This window comes from Xenopus tropicalis, chromosome 1 (genome assembly GCF_000004195.4).
Source record: "Xenopus tropicalis strain Nigerian chromosome 1, UCB_Xtro_10.0, whole genome shotgun sequence".
NCBI classification, from domain to species: Eukaryota; Metazoa; Chordata; class Amphibia; order Anura; family Pipidae; genus Xenopus; species Xenopus tropicalis.
This window is the reverse complement of record NC_030677.2, coordinates 94,167,819-94,184,250: the sequence shown is the minus strand read 5'-3', so window position 1 is coordinate 94,184,250 and position 16,432 is coordinate 94,167,819. Positions and strand designations below refer to the sequence as shown.

The 16,432-nt window shown below is 38.0% G+C and overlaps 1 protein-coding gene across 3 annotated transcripts; it reads right to left on the bottom strand.

The window, feature by feature from the left end:
* Positions 1-4,307: 4,307 nt before the first annotated feature.
* LOC101733659 (TIR domain-containing adapter molecule 1) lies at positions 4,308-15,579 on the bottom strand. Of its 3 annotated transcripts, none has more exons than XM_012954984.3 (2): positions 15,471-15,579; positions 4,308-6,414 (listed from the first exon to the last, which is right to left on the bottom strand). In XM_012954984.3, the coding sequence occupies exons 1-2, from the start codon at positions 15,540-15,542 to the stop codon at positions 4,813-4,815; spliced, it is 1,674 nt and encodes a 557-aa protein (XP_012810438.2). In that variant the 5' UTR covers positions 15,543-15,579; the 3' UTR covers positions 4,308-4,812. The 3 variants fall into 3 exon arrangements, with proteins under 3 accessions (XP_012810438.2, XP_012810436.2, XP_012810441.2); XM_012954982.3 differs by having other exon boundaries at positions 4,308-6,420; positions 15,471-15,578; XM_012954987.2 differs by having other exon boundaries at positions 4,308-6,420; positions 15,466-15,547.
* Positions 15,580-16,432: the final 853 nt, after the last annotated feature.

The window sequence follows — 16,432 nt, the reverse complement described above, 5'->3', positions numbered from 1 at the left end:
TACCAAAGCTTTGCGGCTTGGTACTTTGGAGTAGAAAGACATGGGTACCCATTTTAGATTCGGGGGAATGTGTACTTTCCAAAAAATATATATATTATATAATTATTATTATTAATAATAAATAAAATACTTTGTGGGGTGTGCGTACTTTCTACTAGCTTTATCCCACATAAATGATGTAAATGTGTTGATTTTGCTGGAGCTGAAATGACAGAAATTATAGATCATATGGGGGTATGTTCACATTGGGGCCCCTACATGCCACATACTTAGGTAAACCTATACATATTAGGTATCAAACTGTTCAGTGGACCCCTGGTGTTCAAATTCAAGGTGTTTTATCTTGGTACCTAATGATATGTGGGATATAAGATGCTGCAAACTGGAAGCTTTGAAGGGATTTTTGGAAATGTTATCAGTGACATTTGTCACTGTCTTTGAAGAAGTTGTTCATATCTTCCCCTATTTATTATTCTATTTTAGTGGATCTATCTTTGAAAATATATTTTATATTTGTAAACCAGATTTAAAATGTACAACATTCTTTGCACATATTGTCTTTTTATTTATACTTTTATTTAATGGTGTTTACTTTTTTCAGAGCTAAATATGAACTTGATAACAAGGCAACAATATACAATTTTTATGAACAAACTGCTAAACAAAATTGCATAATTCAACATTTCCAATACATTAGGTACACTATCTGTTGCTGGACATTTTAGAAAATTTTACAAAATCAGCTGGATTGTTGGCAAAAGAAAAGAGTAAAAGTCTTAAGAGAAAAAAAACAAAGATACAGTTGTTAATAATTTTGCACATATTTTCCAGCAATGTTGCAGCATTCATTTCAAACAATAAAATAGTTATATAGTAGGACATATTCAACCATCTGAGTCTAGACTGTTTCATATGTACAGGAAAATTTAATTTGAAGAAGGATCCTAAACATGACCTCACTAAAGTAATTTATTATTCATGGAAAGGATGTTTGCTTAATTATAAACAAGTTTAAACTGCAGGTGGAAAGCTTAAAGTTAAGAAATGCCAATGAGGCTTTTTACATATACTGTTATTTAAGAACCAAAACCATGGATTTTACACTGTGGTTAAATGAGAAGAGGAAGAAGAATAGTTTGGAGAGTGGTCCCATGATTAGAGGATTTCTGGTGGGCCCCTGGCATACCAGTCCGACACTGGCCTGGCATTTCAAAGATATATGAGTGAAGGAAGAGGACTGCATGGTCGAATAAGCCTAGGCTGGTGCAGTTTTCTGCTAAGAGAAGCACTGCCCCAGGGTATCAGGTAAGTGATTACAATTACTGAAGGGTACCTAACATTTGGAACCACAGTGATTGTAACTTTCCTTCTCCTTTAAACACGAAACCCAAATTATTTTTCACATTCACAGTCTTACCTGGTATAAACTTGCTTAAAAATCTCAGCTACCAATCATATATTGCCTTCCCCACATCTATCCCACTCAGCAATTACCTTCACTTTCATTACTGCACTTCCCTGATGTCATTGAGTCTGAGGGGCCATGACCTGGCCCCTTGCATAAGAAGTTTGAGGACCCCTGATGTAAAGCATGCCTTGATAACTGTTTCCACAATGTTCTAATTCTGGATTTAAGAAGAATAAAGAAAAAAAAGATTTAAATAATTTATATAGTGTAAATAAAGTTTATTTTGCTCAACTAACATTACAAAGTAGGATTTGCCATTATTTCTTAGTGTGACGTGTTCCCTTTAAAGGACAAGGAAAGTTAAAATCTATTAAGCACACTATTAAATAGTACTGTGTAAATACGCTATATTTCTGGCTTGCCTAATGAAAGATTTACAGAGATACTCTTACTACAAACTACATGGTTACATAGTTACATAGGGTTGAAAAAAGACCATTGTCCATCAAGTTCAACCCATCCGAGTAAACCCAGCACACAACCTATACTAACCAATCTATACACTCACATACATAAACTACAGTGGTGTGAAAAACTATTTGCCCCCTTCCTGATTTATTATTCTTTTGCATGTTTGTCACACAAAATGTTTCTGATCATCAAACACATTTAACTATTAGTCAAAGATAACACAAGTAAACACAAAATGCAGTTTTTAAATGAGGGTTTTTATTATTTAGGGAGAAAAAAAATCCAAACCTACATGGCCCTGTGTGAAAAAGTAATTGCCCCCTGAACCTAATAACTGGTTGGGCCACCCTTAGCAGCAATAACTGCAATCAAGCGTTTGCGATAACTTGCAATGAGTCTTTTACAGCGCTCTGGAGGAATTTTGGCCCACTCATCTTTGCAGAATTGTTGTAATTCAGCTTTATTTGAGGGTTTTCTAGCATGAACCGCCTTTTTAAGGTCATGCCACAACATCTCAATAGGATTCAGGTCAGGACTTTGACTAGGCCACTCCAAAGTCTTCATTTTGTTTTTCTTCAGCCATTCAGAGGTGGATTTGCTAGTGTGTTTTGGGTCATTGTCCTGCTGCAGCACCCAAGATCGCTTCAGCTTGAGTTGACGAACAGATGGCCGGACATTCTCCTTCAGGATTTTTTGGTAGACAGTAGAATTCATGGTTCCATCTATCACAGCAAGCCTTCCAGGTCCTGAAGCAGCAAAACAACCCCAGACCATCACACTACCACCACCATATTTTACTGTTGGTATGATGTTCTTTTTCTGAAATGCTGTGTTACTTTTACGCCAGATGTAACGGGACACGCACCTTCCAAAAAGTTCAACTTTTGTCTCGTCGGTCCACAAGGTATTTTCCCAAAAGTCTTGGCAATCATTGAGATGTTTTTTAGCAAAATTGAGACGAGCCTTAATGTTCTTTTTGCTTAAAAGTGGTTTGCACCGTTTTTGCCCAGTCTCTTTCTTATGGTGGAGTCATGAACACTGCCCTTAATTGAGGCAAGTGAGGCCTGCAGTTCTTTAGATGTTGTCCTGGGGTCTTTTGTGGCCTCTCGGATGAGTTGTCTCTGCGCTCTTGGGGTAATTTTGGTCGGCCGGCCACTCCTGGGAAGGTTCACCACTGTTCCATGTTTTTGCCATTTGTGGATAATGGCTCTCACTGTGGTTCGCTGGAGTCCCAAAGCTTTAGAAATGGCTTTATAACCTTTACCAGACTGATAGATCTCAATTACTTTTGTTCTCATTTGTTCCTCAATTTCTTTGGATCTTGGCATGATGTCTAGCTTTTGAGGTGCTTTTGGTCTACTTCTCTGTGTCAGGTAGCTCCTATTTAAGTGATTTCTTGATTGAAACAGGTGTGGCAGTAATCAGGCCTGGGGGTGACTACAGAAATTGATATTGAAATTGAAAATTGAAATTGATAAACCACAGTTAAGTTATTTTTTAACAAGGGGGGCAATCACTTTTTCACACAGGGCCATGTAGATTTGGAGTTTTTTTTCTCCCTTAATAACGTAAACCTTCATTTAAAAACTGCATTTTGTGTTCAATTATGTTATCTTTGACTAATAGTTAACGGTTTTTGATGAGCAGAAACATTTAAGTGTGACAAACATGCAAAAGAATAAGAAATCAGGAAGGGGGCAAATAGTTTTTCACACCACTGTATATATATACAACCAGTAATACTAACTGTAGATATTAGTATCACAATAGCCTTGGATATTCTGCTTGTTCAAAAACTCATCCAGGCCCCTCTTAAAGGCATTAACAGAGTCTGCCATTACCACATCACTAGGAAGGGCATTCCACAGCCTCACTGCCCTCACCGTGAAAAACCCCCTACGCTGCTTCAAATGGAAGCTCCATTCCTCTAATCTAAAGGGGTGACCTCTGGTGCGCTGATTGTTTTTATGGGAAAAAAGAACATCCCCCAACTGCCTATAATCCCATCTAATGTACTTGTACAGAGTAATCATGTCCCCTCGCAAGCGCCTCTTTTCCAGAGAAAACAACCCCAACCTCGACAGTCTAACCTCATAGCTTAAATCTTCCATCCCCTTTACCAGTTTAGTTGCACGTCTCTGCACTCTCTCCATGGTTGTTTCAGTGAACGGCACCGCCATCTTTAAAAAGGCAAGCTTTGCATCATCCCAAAATCTTGTTTATGCTCCACAATCTGGCACCTGATACCCATGCCATGTACAGTATATAAAATATGATTGACAGCTGAAATTTGTAAATACATTTATCAGAAATATGGATGTTTTAATTAAAAAAAAAATGAATTTGGGTTTCATGTTTCATTTGCAAAGAACGTTTTTATATAGCTTTTAATGTGTGGTCATGTTTAAAATTAAACATATCTTCAATATACTTTTATAAAAAAAATATATATTTTATTAAAAAAAACAGATCTTTTACAGTTGAATTCCACCTTCTCTCTATTCACTTGGACTGCTGTGAGCTAAAATCTTTTGACAGCCATGAATGAATACATGAACTAACCTTAGATAGAACTTAAGCCTGAACTAAGCCTTTGAGCAGCTCATTATCAGGGGCTTTTCATTTGACTGGTCATTAGTTTTATAAGCTCTTCATCTGCTCTTTGAGACCAGGAAGTTACAGAAAGCGCTAAAGTGAAACTGTCTTAACTGTTCTTAAACTTGTACCTGAGCAGTAAACTATGACAAACAAGTAAATCTTTGCTTCCACTGATTTAAATACAAGTGGTAAAACAAAGAATCTCAGTTTGGTTTTTATGGGTCAGATTAAAGTTTGCCTATGTTTGTGATCTTCCTTTCTAAAATTCACTCATTATGTCAAACCCATACTCACCATTTACTTTGTTTGCCATTTCATATTCTTACTTATGGAATTTACTCTGCCTGCCTCTTATTCCCATCATCTGCACAGGTCTCAGCAACCTCTTTAACTGTAATACAGTTGTGGTTACCAATTTGGATATTCTCTGCATTGTTGATATGAATAACTGGAGCATAAGGAATGGGGTGCTGATACATGTATTGTGCACTAAGGTTCACATTACCTTCATTAGCACACATATGCATTAAATACTGTCCAGAATCATTAGCTTGTTCAGATCTCTGTAGCTCTAACATTCTCTGTCTCTCTTTCTTTTTTTGTTGCTGCCTTTCCCAGTGTTGTTTTTGGGACAGAATTTTTTCTTGTTTAAATGTGTTGCACACAGCACGACGAAATACAGGGGATAATTCATCCAGTGGAATTAAAGATTTTAGAGCCAAAGGCATCTTTTTTATTGGAAGACGATTAGTCTCTGGCAGGAAGGGAATAACACAGCCAGTTCTGTTTTCATCATTAATAGAATTCATGAGGACAGCATTGGACTGGAATTCTGCCCAGCGAGTCTCAAAATGCTCTGTCATAAGAAGGATGATATATGCAGAGTTTTCAACAGCTTCCTGTATGCAAGTAAGGGGGTTTGAACCAGGAATCTCAAAGCCTTCACAGAAAGTAGTACCATTTCCAGCACCAAGAGACTGTAGAACATCACACACCCTGCGTGCAACTTCACTGTCTTCACGGACATGCAAGACCACAAAATTAAAAAACAGTGAATCATCGGGAACAGTATATGTGCAGCACTGCGGTGGAATTGGATAGAAAAAATTATTTTTCAAAGATGGTACTGAATTAGAGTCACAATTCAAGTTTCTAGGGTGGGCTTCATATAATGGTTTTTGTCTTTCTGAACACTCTATTTCAGATTTTATTGAGGTTTTAAACACAACAGGTTCTGGTTTTATTTGTTTATTTGTGGATATACTTGAGGAACCGGTCACAGAATATACAGGCAATGGCCCAGGAGCTAGATTTGAAAAGGTTACATGTGGTTCTTGATTGGCTGAGAGTGGAATACTATGTACACGTTCAGTAGATTCATTTCTAGTAGAAGGAACAGAAGGTGAATGACTTATCTGCAGGCTGTTGGACACAAGGCTCATAGAAGCTGGACTGTTTTTGATATGTGGAATCTGAATTCCATTCACAGAAACCAAAGTATGGGGAGCATCATCATCACTGTAGTCTGTGTCTGTTTTATTTGACTTTATTACTTCTGATCCACAAAGATTCTCTTGTTCAATCAGTGCATGAATCTCCCCTGCCTTATGCAAAATTTCTGCATCCTGGGATGGTGGCAATGAGAGTACTCCATTTTTTAGCAGTGTTTCTCCCGCTATTAAAGCTTGAATAATATGTTGTGCCATGTGGCAATGTGGTAGCAAACTTAGTATCTTTAATGCTTCTGGTCTCTTGTCCTGTGCAAGCAATATGAGAGCACAGAGTATTTTATGAATATCTGTACTAGGTCGACGGTGCTCTAGACGGTGTCTGCATAATATAAGTTCATTTAATGGAATCCCAGACAAGATTAAACAAATCTTTTCCAAATCACAAAAATGCTGCTGTGAACATGATGACATAGCCCTTCTCGAAATCTGCTCCTAGGGAAAAAATTTTATTAATTTAAGTATTAAGTACAGGAGTAGCATGTCATATATAAATGGTCTACGTTTAGAACAAGGGCACGTGGGGCTTATTGTCAGTGCCTGCTTTGTACTCACCCGGGTGCAGTCACGCGCAGCCGATATCTACTAACAAACAGCAAGTCTTGCATTTAAGGGTACATATGTGCTTATCCACAGGCTTACAATAAACCCTATGTGCCCTTGCCCTTAGGATTCAGCTCACTATAGTTAGTAAAACCTAAATCTAATCTTACCCTGCCCATAATGTACATTTTTACATTTCTGGGTTATCATCCCTTGAAACTGGCATGAAAATTGTTAACATGTACTGTGGTTACACACTGACCAGGACAGCATGAGAAAGTACTTTGAGATCTGCAGCCTAAAGGGTGCCCGATTGGCTTTTTTTGTTTTGCCCTATATACAGTTGCGAGAAAAAGTATGTGAACCCTTTGGAATTACATGGATTTCTGCACAAATTGGTCACAAAATGAGATCTGATCTTCATCTAAGTCACAACAGTAGACAATCACAGTCTGCTTAACCTAATACCACACAAATAATTAAATGTTTTCATGTTTTTATTGAACACACCATGTAAACATTCACAGTGCAGGTGGAAAAATGATGTAAACCCCTAGACTAATGACATCTCCAACAGCTAATTGGAATGAGGTGTCAGCCAACTGGAGTCCAATCAATGAGATGAGATTGGAGGTGTTGGTTACAGCTGCCCTGCCCTATAAAAAACACACACTAGTTTTGTGTTTTCCTTTCCCAAGAAGCATTGCCTGATGTGAATGATGCCTTGCACAAAAGAGCTCTCAGAAGACCTACGATTAAGAATTGTTGACTTGCATAAAGCTGGAAAGGGTTATAAAAGTATCTCCAAAAGCCTTGCTGTTCATCATTCCACGGTAAGACAAATTGTCTATAAGTGGAAAAAGTTCAGCACTGCTGCTACTCTCCCTAGGAGTGGCCGTTCTGTAAAGATGACTGCAAGAGCACAGCACAGAATGCTCAATGAGGTGAAGAAGAATCCTAGAGTGTCAGCTAAAGACTTACAAAAGAGTCTGGCATCTGCTAACATCCCTGTTAGCAAATCTACGATACGTAAAACACTAAACAAGAATGGATTTCATGGGAGGATACCACAGGAAACGTTTGGTTGAAGTTATTGCTGCCAAAGGAGGTTCAACCAGTTATTAAATCCAAGGGTTCACATACTTTTTCCACCTGCACTGTGAATGTTTACATGGTGTGTTCAATAAAAACATGGAAACATTTAACCTTTTTAGTGCCACAGGACGTAGAATCTACGTCCTGTGTATCAAAGGACCAAAGTGCCACAGAACGTAGATTCTACGTCCTGCTGCACTTCCGGTTTTGGGAGCGTAGGAACGGCTTTTCAAGCCGTTCCTTCGCTCCCCACTCGTTCCCCAGCCTCAAGACAACAGTCAGAGGTGGGGAACGAGTGGCCCCTGGGTAGCAATCGCCCAGGGGCCCCATGGGACTTACCTGCCATCCACGTGGCTTTGCAGGCAGCTCCTCTCCCTTCTGCAGCTTCCCCCTCTGGCCCCCCTGCTTCCTGACACGCCTCCTCATGAGCTGATGCTGCTGTGCCAGATCGAGTTTCTCCTGCAGATCCTGATCTTCTAGACCCCAAGTAAGTGGCAAATACACACACAAACACACAATCACACATTTATTACACTAATACACACTTATACTCACACTTACACACACACACATGCATTTTTGGGTGGTTTTCAAACATTCATCACTTACAGCACTTAGAGAAAACTCACACTTGGTTGCATACTCACACACATGCACACAAAACACATTTTACACACACACTTACACACTTATGTAATTTTGTAATTATTTTTTTTTTTCTAATCGTTTCGTTTTTATTCTTGCCTGAAAAAAATGTTTTATTGCCATTGCGGATAGTGTATTCGCTAACCGCACTGCGCAATACCTTTTGTGTATTATTTTGGTGTTTCTACTACATTTTCTGTGATTTTGGTGGATTTTTGGGTATTTTACTGCATGTTTAGCCATTTTATAGCATTTTCAGTTATGCATAGTTGTTGTTCGCTTGACTTTGTCTGTAAAACTTATTTGCCCTAGCCAAAATACTCAAACTGTTATTCTGCCCGCAGATATTATTAGGCAAAAAAAAAAAATGATTTTAGTGATTTTTTTTTATCTTTATCAATTTTATTGCTTTTTACATTGTTCTTTGTTACTTGTCTTTGCACATGGACATTTTGTCTGCTGTATTTCAATTTGGCATCCTCTGTACCCCACATAGTTTGGTAAATCTATTCATATTGGGCATCAAACTGTTCAGTAGACTAGTGGCGTTCATACTTAGAGTGTTTTATGTTGGTACGTTACTAAATGTGGGGTACATAATGGGGCTTTGTGACGATTTTCAGAAATGTCACAAAAACAGTTCTGTTTAGCATAGCTTTGTAATTTGGTAGTTTGCAGTAGAAAGTTTTATTTACCCATTTTTGTTTTGTCAGAATGTGTACTTTCGGAAAATATAGTTTTCTAGGGTCTCCTTACTGTTAGGGGGTCGTATGGCACATAATACACATACCAGGTGCAAAAACTGCATGAGCCGAAGCATCTTATGTGAAAATTCATATGCACTATTTTTACTTGGGTGCCCCTGTACCCCACATAGTTTGGTAAATCTATTCATATTGGGCATCAAACTGTTCAGTAGACTAGTGGCGTTCATAGTAAGAATGTTTTATGTTGGTACGTTACTAAATGTGGGGTACATAATGGGGCAACATGCAAGCTTTGTGACGATTTTCAGAAATGTCACAAAAACCGTTCTGTTTAGCATAGCTTTGTAGTTTGGTAGTTTGCAGTAGAAAGTTTTATTTACCCATTTTTGTTTTGTCAGAATGTGTACTTTCGGAAAATATATGGTTTTCTAGGGTCTCCTTACTGTTAGGTGGTCGTATGGCACATAATACACATACCGGGTGCAAAAACTGCATGAGCCGAAGCATCTTATGTGAAAATTCATATGCATTATTTTTACTTGGGTGCCCCTGTACCCCACATAGTTTGGTAAATCTATGCATATAGGGCATCAAACTGTTCAGTAGACCCCTGGCGTTCATATTTAGAATGTTTTATGTTGATACGGTACAAAATGTGGGGGTACATAATGGGGTAAAATGCAAGCTTTGTGACAATTTTCAGAAATGTCATAAAAACCGTTCTGTTTAGCATAGCTTTGTAGTTTGGTAGTTTGTAGTAGAAAGATGTATTTACCCATTTTTGTTTTGTCAGAATGTGTACTTTCGGAAAATATATGGTTTTCTAGGGTCTCCTTACTGTTAGGTGGTCGTATGGCACATAATACACATACCGGGTGCAAAAACTGCATGAGCCGAAGCATCTTATGTGAAAATTCATATGCATTATTTTTACTTGGGTGCCCCTGTACCCCACATAGTTTGGTAAATCTATGCATATAGGGCATCAAACTGTTCAGTAGACCCCTGGCGTTCATATTTAGAATGTTTTATGTTGATACGGTACAAAATGTGGGGGTACATAATGGGGTAAAATGCAAGCTTTGTGACAATTTTCAGAAATGTCATAAAAACCGTTCTGTTTAGCATAGCTTTGTAGTTTGGTAGTTTGTAGTAGAAAGATGTATTTACCCATTTTTGTTTTGTCAGAATGTGTACTTTCGGAAAATATATGGTTTTCTAGGGTCTCCTTACTGTTAGGTGGTCGTATGGCACATAATACACATACCGGGTGCAAAAACTGCATGAGCCGAAGCATCTTATGTGAAAATTCATATGCATTATTTTTACTTGGGTGCCCCTGTACCCCACATAGTTTGGTAAATCTATGCATATAGGGCATCAAACTGTTCAGTAGACCCCTGGCGTTCATATTTAGAATGTTTTATGTTGATACGGTACAAAATGTGGGGGTACATAATGGGGTAAAATGCAAGCTTTGTGACAATTTTCAGAAATGTCATAAAAACCGTTCTGTTTAGCATAGCTTTGTAGTTTGGTAGTTTGTAGTAGAAAGATGTATTTACCCATTTTTGTTTTGTCAGAATGTGTACTTTCGGAAAATATATGGTTTTCTAGGGTCTCCTTACTGTTAGGTGGTCGTATGGCACATAATACACATACCGGGTGCAAAAACTGCATGAGCCGAAGCATCTTATGTGAAAATTCATATGCACTATTTTTACTTGGGTGCCCCTGTACCCCACATAGTTTGGTAAATCTATGCATATAGGGCATCAAACTGTTCAGTAGACCCCTGGCGTTCATATTTAGAATGTTTTATGTTGATACGGTACAAAATGTGGGGGTAAATAATGGGGTAAAATGCAAGCTTTGTGACAATTTTCAGAAATGTCAAAAAAATCGTTCTGTTTAGCATAGCTTTGTAATTTGGTAGTTTGCAGTAGAAAGATGTATTTACCCATTTTTGTTTTGTCAGATTGTGTACTTTCGGAAAATGTATAGTTTTCTAGGGTCTCCTTACTGTTAGGGGGTCTTATGCCGCATAATGCACATGCCGGTAGCTTATATTGCAGTGTATACACTTTGTATGCACTAACTTCCTTTTGGGGTCTCTAAATGCCAGATACATCGGTGATCCTATGCACAATGGGCATCAAACTGTTCAGCGGACCCTTGGCTTTCATATTTAGGGTGTGTTTTCTTGGTACCTAATGTTATGTGGGAGATAAGGTGCTTGAAAGTGGAAGATTTGATGTGTTTTTCAGGTATTTCACCAAAACTAGCAATTTTGGGAAAGCACTGCGACTCTGTAGTTTGGAGTAGAAAGACATGGGTACCAATTTTGAATTCGCCCGAATGTGTACTTTCCAAAAATATATGGTTTTGGGGGGTCAATGTATTTTTGTGTGTTTTTACCCCACAGAAAATGCAGTAAACGTGTTGAATTTTCAGTAGCTAAAGAGACCTCTGGGGCAATCTCTATGCACTAACTTCCTTATGGGGTCTCTAAATGCCAGATACAGTGCTGATCCTATGCACAATGGGCATGAAACTGTTCAGCGGACCCTTGGCTTTCATATTTAGGGTGTGTTTTCTTGGTACCTAATGTTATGTGGGAGATAAGGTGCTTGAAAGTGGAAGATTTGATGTGTTTTTCAGGTATTTCACCAAAACTAGCAATTTTGGGAAAGCACTGCGACTCTGTAGTTTGGAGTAGAAAGACATGGGTACCAATTTTGAATTCGCCCGAATGTGTACTTTCCAAAAATATATGGTTTTGGGGGGTCAATGTATTTTTTTGTGTTTTTACCCCACAGAAAATGCAGTAAACGTGTTGAATTTTCAGTAGCTAAAGAGACCTCTGGGGCAATCTCTATGCACTGACGTCCTTATGGGGTCTCTAAATGCCAGATACAGTGCTGATCCTATGCACAATGGGCATCAAACTGTTCAGCGGATCCTTGGCTTTCATATTTAGGGTGTGTTTTCTTGGTACCTAATGTTATGTGGGAGATATGGTGCTTGAAAGTGGAAGATTTGATGTGATTTTCAGGTATTTCACCAAAACTAGCAATTTTGGGAAAGAATTGCGACTCAGTAGTTTGGAGTAGAAAGACATGGGTACCAATTTTGAATTCGTCCGAATGTGTACTTTCCAAAAATATATGATTTTGGGGGGTCAATGTATTTTTTTGTGTTTTTACCCCACAGAAAATGCAGTAAATGTGTTGAATTTTCAGTAGCTAAAGAGATCTCCTGGGCAATTTGTATGTACTAACTTCCTTTTGGGGTCTCTAAATTCCAGATACATCGGTGATCCTATGCACAATGGGCATCAAACTGTTCAGTGGACCCCTGGCTTTCATATTTAGGGTGTGTTTTCTTCGTACCTAATGTTATGTGGGAGATAAGGTGCTTGAAAATGGAAGATTTGTGGTGATTTTTTAGAATTTTCATAATTTTTTATAGAAAATGCTAAATTCAGTAAAGCATTGCCGTTTGGTACTTAGGAGTTGGAAGACATAGTTACCCATTTCGGATTTGTCAGAATGTGTAGTTTTCAAAAATGTATGGTTTCCTGGGGTAAACCTAATGTTCCAGGATTTTTGGCTTTGGAATGTAAAGTATGCCGTATTCTGCTGTAATGCTTTGAAAATTTAGTAATTTACTGCTGGGAGTTTTTGATCTATAGAAGTCAGAAATCTCAATAAAACTGTACATATCAGGTATTGGCACGTTCGGGAGACATGAGGCTTTCCAAATCAGTTGAATTTTTGTCCATAAAATAAAATGTGTTTCTGGTAGAAATCCTTATATCATGAAAAATAGCATTTTTTCTTTTTTTTTTTTGTATTTCAAGCTCTAAATCTTGTTCCAGAAGTGGAAATACACAAAAACTCAGGTAGATTTGGAAAGCTCAGGTTCTCCTGAAAAAAACAATATATAGTTTGCCTACCTAAACTTAACCCTGCCCCCAGTAAAAGCCCCTACATTGAGAGAGCACAGAATGTTCACAAAACGTCTGGCACTGGGGGGAACTGAAATGACGAATTCGGCTGGCACTTAAAGGGTTAATTATTTGTGTGGTATTAGCAGACTGTGATTGTCTATTGTTGTTACTTGGATGAAGATCAGATCACATTTTATGACCAATTTGTGCAGAAATCCATATAATGCCAAAGGGTTCACATACTTTTTCTTGCAACTGTATCCATGGTAATGTTATTACCCACATATGGAAGTACAATGGAAAAAAATATTTTGAGCATCAGAGCATTTTAATAATCATATGTATTAGCAGTGCAAGCAGACTGTATTATGACTGTGAAATGGAGGGCAGTTTGTCCACCAGCAGTGAGTGGCAGCTAAAATGCCTGTCCCTACTACTGATAAAATTCAATAAAAATCACAGAATGACGCAGTAACAGGTGAACCTCTGCCGTAAACGACTGATGAGGGCATTTTGCCACTTAGGTCTGCCTGTCACCATTTCATATGCATCTGCCACAGTGCTTTTTAATTGATATTAGAATAAGTGCCGATGGGCAGAAGGGGCATTTTGACCACTGCTGGCTTTCACTAAACTGTAGCAATAACAAAAACTGCTGTACCCTTTAAAGGGCTGCTATCTTAAAATAAGAAACTGTTTATATGTATACAGCAGTAAAATCCAGGACAATGTAAAATCAGGGAAATGTGTTAAAGCAACTTATTCTTTAAAAAAGGTTATTAGCACAGAAGTCAGTTTAACCTTAAAATACAAGATGTACTGTGTTAATGACCAGGGTTAAGCAGTGCACCATTAATGTTACACTGTGGGACAGAATTTGCAAGACCTCCCTGACAGTCAATGCACAACCTTAAGCAATGCGATGTGTGTATGACTGTATGAGGTGCAGACTAATAGAAATTGGTCATTTACAAACCCATTGAAATGCATTATAAATAGGCGGAACCACAAAAAAAAAAAAATGTAATATTCAGAAAAACTTAAAATTAGGGTATGTAAAATTGAGGTTTCACTGTAATCCATTATACATTCTGTACAGGTTAAAAATCTGTGTTTACAAGCAATTTATGTCAGTTATTTTAAAAGTCTAATATACTGCCTAGGTAGAAGTGCTTCTCACTAAGCCACTGCAAGATTACATAGTTATAGATTACACAAGTTATAGACTACACAATGGTGCTTGTAAGAACCTGAAGTACAATCTGACTTTACTTTCAATTTTTAAAATGTTTGCCCAATTATGAAAGGAATATTCTTAGAGGAAAATAACATATTTCTTAGGTAAAACAAGAGGCAAAAAGTATGCCCCTTCAAAGGTATACCGTCATAATTTTTATGGTGTACTTTTTATTTCTAAATTACACTGTTTACATAGCAAATAATTCACTCTACCATTTAAAATGTTACTCTTGAACCAACAAATGTATTTTTTACTTGGATTTCTTAGTATTGAGTGCTATTCTGATATCTACTAGGAGCTGCTATCTTGTTACCTTCCCATTGTTCTGCTGACCGGCTGCTGGGAGAGGGGTGATATCACTGGCAGTGGATGAGGGCTTTTGGGAAAACATGTTTTTTTAAAACCACATCAGTTAATAGAGCTTCTCCAGCAGCTCCATTGATATATGTTTTTCAAAAACACAAAGTTTTTTTTTTTATATTTAATTTTGAAATTTCACATAGGGTTAGCTATATTCTTCATTTCCCAGGGTGCCACAGCCATGTGACCTGTGCTCTGATAAACTTCAGTCACACTTTACTGCTGAGCTGCAAGCTTTAGGAGTGATATCACCCCCCTCCCAGCAACTGATCAGCAGAATAATTGGAAGGTAGCAAGATAGCAGCTCCCAGTTGATATAAGAATAGCACTCAATAGTAAAAAGTCCGGCAGTATAGTAGAAAGTCCAGCTTGGGACTCCTCCAGTTGCATGGGAGTAGGAGAAACAGACGGTTACCTGAACACAGTTGTAATGTGTAGCACTGGCTACTTCTGAAAGGTCAGACTCAGGCACAATGCACTCAGATGGCTGCCTACACACCGATATTGCAACTAAAAAGAAATACATTTGTTGGCTCAAGAATACAGGTTTAAATAGTAGAGTGAATTATTTGCTATGTAAACAGTGTAATTTAGAAATAAAAAGTACACCATAAAAACCATGACAAAATCCCTTTAAGCATTACTTCGTTTCACCTTGTTACTGTTATATTCTACGCCTTTCCATCTCTTGTAACTTATTTTTTAAGCCTTTCCTCTATTCTTACTTCCTCTTTCGCCATTACTTTTACTCCACTGACTTTCAAATCCGTCCTACCCTTTTATAAAGAGACAAGCCGTCGCAATCTCCTGTACACAATCCTTAATGCCACACAGCACTTTTGTTTAATAACTACTATTCTAATATAACTGAGTTCGTTATCTACAGAAATTAAACAAGTTAACAACAGGCTAAAAGTTAAATCTCTCCTTCCATATACCATACCGCCCAGCAGCGCAGCTTTTCATAACACAAGTCGCAGTCCGGGATCACAGTTGCTATCCCCTCCTCCCCCATACACGAAATACAGTAGCGTTACATATTTCATCCCGCGAGATTGGGACACGATAAAGTATATAATCGCGGTGACGCTTGGGGCAGGGAGAGGCGAGAGGCGTGTGCGGAAGCTTATCAAATGTTTATTGTTTTCCAGGTATTTGGCCGCGTCACTGGAAACTCTGTTGCTGATATTTATCCAGAAGTTATTAATTTATTTGTTTTTCTATACAACTGGCACTTGTGAGTGAACAAATAGTACATACTACCAATTCCTTCCCGCCGCCACATTCTCTGCTGGTTACTGACAGTACATCTACTGTTGTCTCTGCAGCCAACTTGACCAAATAGGAAAGGGTTTATGTGCTAACTAGGGCCATGTGAAATGAAGTAATCTTGAGGTTTTTGTAGTGATGGTCTGAGTGGCAAGATTTTTCACAATTTAGAGACAGGACAAGGGCTAAGTTTTCTTTTATGAAAACGAGGCTCATATGTTTAGGGCTATGTCACATGAAGTAAAAGTGCCATATAAGAGTTTGAAAATACTGTAAAACGCTTCATAAAACACATATTTTACATTGCTGATTTCTGCAAAAAAAAAAGCCAAATTTATGTTTTCAAGCATAGAGCTGATAGGGTAATCTATTAAGAATAAACGAGTTGCTTTTTATAGTGATCTCATTTCACTGCATTTTTTTAGATGCCAAATGGTGCCTTTTCCTGAGTTTGAGGCATGTTCAGAAGACAACAGAATAGATGGTTGCTTTTGGAATTAACAAAATTGCACTTAAGTGCGCTTAGAAAATGCATATAAATGCAGTTTATGCGATTACCATGCGTTTCTAAATTTATATAAAAAACACCCATGTGTAAAGAGCTCATAGTGCAAAGGTTTGTGTTTTCTGGCATTC